At 36.4% G+C, this 6,001-nt stretch overlaps 1 protein-coding gene across 1 annotated transcript in view; it reads left to right on the forward strand.

Moving 5' to 3' along the window:
* Positions 1-4,630: 4,630 nt before the first annotated feature.
* LOC130548643 (uncharacterized) overlaps positions 4,631-6,001 on the forward strand; it is a 13,874-nt gene continuing 12,503 nt past the window's right edge. Inside the window, exons 1-2 of the mRNA XM_057325547.1 lie at positions 4,631-4,718; positions 4,979-5,275. Of these exons, the coding sequence (XP_057181530.1) occupies positions 4,673-4,718; positions 4,979-5,275 (343 nt within the window). The 5' untranslated portion in view covers positions 4,631-4,672. The remainder of the gene's footprint in view (positions 4,719-4,978; positions 5,276-6,001) is intronic.

The following is a 6,001-nucleotide window of genomic DNA, read 5'->3' on the forward strand; positions in this document are numbered from 1 at the left end:
ACACACCTGTGCCATTGCATGTGAGCAGTCAAACATACAACTGCATGTGAGCGGCAGCTGACTACAATATTTTCAGAGAATGACCAAAGATTCATTGTGGTTTTCTGAGAAAACCCACTGCGTAGAAAGTCATTTGTTTTATCAGTGAATGCACACTTGCAGCCTCATTTCAAGTGAAACCCAGTGTGGTTTCATTATGTCGGGGTGGAAAGAAATGTGGTTTTGTTCTGCTGGTGGACATGACAGTGTGCCTGTCTAAAAGTGCAGGTTTTGTTAGTGTATCTATGTGTTTGTGTATACAAGAGGTGTTAAGGGTGGGGTGTGTGTGTGAATAGTGTGTAAATACCTATTTTCCTGTCCGGCTTATATGTTTATGAGAAGAGATCAAAGGATGTTGAGTGTGTATGAGAAGGGTTTGTTTTATAAAGTAAACTCTCACCTCTGTATGTGTTTGAGTTAAGAAACATGATCAGTAAAGTTATTCAAGTGTTTGATCACTAAACTAACCTACACATCTGTTAAAGTCAATGGTCACCCAAAATTACTTTAATACAAAATAACTTCCTATGTGTTCAGTGAAACAAAAAAATGTATAGAAGTTTGGAACAGATGATGAACAAATGATGACAACATTTAGCATTTCGGGGGTCCTGTGGAAATAAAAATAAGTGGTCGAAGCGGTATATATTTATTTCTCAGAGGAGGTCCGGATGGTGCTTTTTTTTAAAATAAACACATTTCATCATCTGAGTACCAGTGTTGGGTAAGTTACTCTGAAAAAGTAATTAATTACTAGTTACTAATTACATATTCAATAGTGTAATTAGATTACTGTACAAATTACTCTCTCCAAAAAGTATTTAGTTACTTATTACTAATTACTTTCTATATCCTACATCAACCTTGATTAGTTAAGTGATTGAAGGATAGACTTGAAACGGCTTATTTAATTCAGTCAAATAAATAATATTAAACTAAATATAGTATTATTAACTGACCAAAGTATTACAAATGTGAGAATTATACATTAAAGCAAGGATTTTAAAGTTAGACTTTGAATTTTGATGTCAATTCCACTATTGCACACACATATTACACAAAGTATTTAGTTTAATTACATCAGAAGTAACTGTAATTAAATTACAGATTAAATAAGAGTAATCCCTTACTTTACTTTTCAAGGGAAAAGTAATTAAATTACAGTAACTAATTACTTAGTAACTAGTTACACCCAACACTGCTGAGTATACATTTCAAAGGCTAAGATGAGATAAGGGACGTTTGTTTTTACAGTTAGATGTACATTCACTGTTGCAGTATTTGAAAGCCAGAATGTATCAACACAAAACACCAGTCATTATTTAACAATTAAAAAGCTCCCATCGTAAGTAGAAAGCAAAGTTACTAGGCTAGTCTCTGAATAATGTTCAAAACTAGAACCTTGTTCAATATTAAATGCTCTTAACATGCTGATTAATGTTAAAAGTGGATTAAAACAATTTTACGATCTAAATGTGCCTAAGTGAGCCATCATAAATCTCAAAGACAAGTTGATCTCCAGTGAATCTTTTCCTCAGTCGGTATCTGTAAGAAACGCAGGCAGTCGTGGTCTAATGGTTAGAGAGTGGGACTCGTGACCAGAAAGTTGCCGGTTCCATCCCCAGGGCCGGCGGGTAACAACTGAGGTGCCCTTGAGCAAGGCACCTTACACCTACTTGCTCCCCGGGCGACACGTCGATAATATGGAATGTCATTGGTTCTTGAGATTAGTTAGTTGTCCTATGCATGTTTAGTCACAAGACACGCGTGAGATTTGACATCGTGCCGCCATATTGAAAACTATTATTTTGTTGTAATGGTTAGATTAAGTATTACTAATCAAATTACATGTCTAATCTGAAACTGTTTTAACATTTTTTTTAGGAGTTACTCACCACTGATAGTCACAACGAATGTCCTGCTGATGGATTTTTTGTATTGTTGCTTTCTGACGTATAGTTCGTAACGTCCGGCGTGAACAGTGGTTAGGTTTGTGATGGTGAGGGATCCGGTCCGATCATCCAGCTTCAGTCTGTCTATGAATAGGCCATCATGAGCCTTATTATTATATATTATTGTATCATCGGCGTATTTAAAAAATGTAGCTATAGTATACAGAGGAGGCCCAAAACTCCAGTAAATCTTGTCATTTCTCTGTATGTCAGTAAAACCAGTGTTTAGAGTGACAGGATCTCCCTCCATCACTGACAGTGTCTTCACTCCACCTGCATCACCAAACACACAATAAAAATGTGTTAAATCGAGAGAAAAAATGTAATGTATTATGCAAAATTCACATTCACGTCAATTCAGTGTTTCAAAACATTCTGTTACAGTTTTGTGCCAAATGTGACGTCACTATACCTTCATATATACCTTCATACTGGCGAGTGTTAAAACACAGTGGGCCTCATTTATCAATCTAACGTAGAAATGAGTACAATTACCACAGTGTGATGATGTGAATATGATGTTTATCATACTGAAGGACTTGATGTACTCACCACTGACAGTAACTGTGAATATCTTGTGTATGGTGTGTGTTCTGCTATTGCTGTCGGTATTTACTTCATAAAGTCCAGAGTCATCGGTTGTGATGTTTGTGATGCTGAGCGATCCAGACCAAAGATTCAGCTTCAGTCTGTCTCTGAATCTCTCATCATGTCTTGAGACGTTTCCAGTCTTTCTGTTGATTTCGGCTAGAGGAGAGTTTTCAAACCTCCAGCGGATCACATCATAGTTATCAGAAGGCACCAGCGTCCAGACCGATAGAATCTCCCTCCACTGACAATGACGTCACATCCTCTATTAAACCACTGAAACCTGCAGAACAAACCGTGAAAGTTTATATCATTAAAACTTATAATACCACATTAAGTCTTTCACTACATTTCATGTATAAGGAGGAAAAACACCGGTAGAAGAGAATGTGGGTGTTGATAACACCCAGTTACAGAGCTCTCTAATTGTAATTCTTACTAGTAAAAATTGAATTATAGAGCTCTCTAATCGTAATTCTTACTAGTAAAAATTGAATTATAGAGCTCTCTAATTGTAATTCTTACTAGTAAAAATTGAATTATAGAGCTCTCTAATCGTAATTCTTACTAGTAAAAATTGAATTATAGAGCTCTCTAATCGTAATTCTTACTAGTAAAAATTGAATTATAGAGATCTCTAATTTAATTCTTACTAGTAAAAATGCAATTACGATGAGTGAAGCTGGGGAGAATTTAAGATAATTCTCCTAATTCTCAAATGTAACGCTGATAAGAGATATACTCAGATATCACAACCAACAACTCAGCTAAACATCAGGAAAAGATCACAATCAATCACTCAATCAATCAATCAATCAATCAATCAATCAATCATGCAGTGTTAGTGAGTATCTCAAGATTAACTTTAACAGTGACCTCATTTACATAATTATTCAGCACACTGAACAAAAATTACAGTGTGAAATAAGAGATAGCATTAATGTGATGTTAATGTTGTTGTCTGATGGTAAAATAAACATTATTTTGTAAAATGATCACATCAGTATAACACAGAATCTGTCATATCGGCATCATCCTGACTCATTTTTTAAGTACTGACAACCACAAACATCATCTTAATTAGACAAGTGGCTGTAGTTGTAGTTTGGTTTTATATCACTATATATTTATGTTTGAATTTAGTATTATCATTCTTCTCGGGGTGATTCATTTCATCACAGATGAGATTATTGTTTACACCTGGTATTAACTTGTCCTGTGAGCACACTCATCATTTTGTGTGTTGGTATGTGTTACTGCAGGTAAATACAGTAGAAAAAAGTGAAGAAACAAGATGATGCTGGATACTGTTGTTGTTTTTACTGTACTTTGACTTTGTGTATATTGTTCAGTAAAATACAACTAGGCAACCGTGCCTATTGTGAGGGCACCCTCAATGCCCAGAATACTGGAACTTTTAAACCTAAACAGATTTTAAAATGCTATGTATCTGACTGACTTGATATAACATCAGAAACTTGGACAGATTCATGCGCCACACTGTATAATTTCAGGAGTGAAAGCTGCAGTTAGATAAAAGAATACATAAATACAGCTTTCCTGTAGCTCAGTGGTTAGCGCATGGCGTTTGCAATGCCAAAGTCATGGGTTCGATCCCAGGGATTACAAGACAAGTGTGTAATGCAATGTAAGTCTCTTTGACTAAAAAGCGTTTGCCAAATGCATAAAAGTAAATTAGACTCACTCCCGAAACTGTCATGATTGATAAAGTGGTGCAATTGTCTGCCGGCTCACGTGTTTAGCATCCGCTGTTTTGACCACAGTGGCGTTACAGCGACAAAAAGCTACAGGTATGTTCTGCAGTTTTTTCTAATAAAACAAAAAAGACTGATGTGCTTTATTCTTTGTTAACCAAACAAAGTGTCTCTGTTGTCAGTTTAGTAATCGATGCGTATGTTATTAAAACAAGTAGTTAGTAGAATATCTCTGCCTTTAACCAATGACACAAGTTATAATAGGTGGTGGAGGGGTCGGATCCGCTCGTTTAGGGGCGCGGCGGCTGTGACTGACTAACAGTCGGACATCAAACACTGAACACTCGATTAACTTTACTGGGCATCTTTATTAGGAACATGAAGACCATCTCTTTACTCTTTACCATCTCTTTATTCATCAACGGTAAGTTCATTTATCAACATTTACGCAACACTTTATAATTTCCCCTGCTGGAAGTGCGCGTGCTACAGTTCTAGTGTTTTTCTGTCGTTTTTCTCTCATCACACTGTTAGTGGCTTTAAGTTTTTTCTGAAATATAAAAAAATTGGACGGATTGACACACTCGAACACACCAGATATCTTGACTTCACATTTAATGTTAAAGAAAACATGACGTCACTCAATGATCTCACGATCACGCTCTTTTTCTGCCTGTTTTGTAGGTGTTGTGACAGATGAAATAAAGGTGGGTGACGGTTTGTCTGTCACTCTTCACACTAATACTGTAATACAGAGTAATGATGTGATCGAGTGGAGACATAGAAATGAACTCATAGCTAAACTGGACAGAGGTTCAATCTCAGTGTTTAACGGCTCTGATGGGACATTTAGTGACAAACTGAAGATAAACAATCAGACTGGAGATCTCACCATCATAGACGTCACATATAAACTAAATGGAGAGTATCGTCTACAGATCACTGGAGAGAAAACCACTAGAAAGACATTCAGCGATAGTGGTGAGTACCTCAATGTACCTCAGCTCTCTAAATAAGAGTGAGTGTGAAATAAGAGACATTTATATGTGATGTTCGTGTTGTTAGAAAGTGTGAAACACTTCATTTCACAAGCGAGAAGAGGATCATATTAGGGCTTGTTAATATACAGTATGTGGTACATGAGCGTGATTTTACGCGTTCATTCCATTAAACGCAGCTCTGAAGCGCTCGTTGTGTTGCGCTGTTAAACAGCACCTGATCCTGTCAGCAGGTGGCGCAGTTTCAACAAACGTCATTCACTGACGTGATATTTTATGAATATACATGTATTAAATATGAGGTAAATAATGTAAAATACAACGACAAAAACGTGTTGCCATGAAACGTGGGACAAATCATGTGTCTAACTAAATAAATAAAGGCATTTAATTACTGACGAAATTTGGCAGAAAATTGGCAGATTTTTTTGCCCGTTTGAAACAGAAACAGATCTAATTCTACATTGTTGGACTTTAAAGGCAGTCCTGCATGTTCAAAAATTTGTACTGAGACGTTCTTCAAAATCGATTAGAAGTTTATTATCAGATGTAAAAAGGAGTAACAAAGCTTTGGGTTGCCAGTAAATCACCACTCTCTCCACCACAAGCCAACAACCAAAATATTCAAATACACCCATATTTATAAAGTATGTGACGTCGCTCTATCTTCTGACTCCTCCTCTGCTTTTTGCTCCCTTTCCACCAATCA

This window comes from Triplophysa rosa, linkage group LG25 (assembly GCF_024868665.1).
Source record: "Triplophysa rosa linkage group LG25, Trosa_1v2, whole genome shotgun sequence".
Taxonomy (NCBI): domain Eukaryota; kingdom Metazoa; phylum Chordata; class Actinopteri; order Cypriniformes; family Nemacheilidae; genus Triplophysa; species Triplophysa rosa.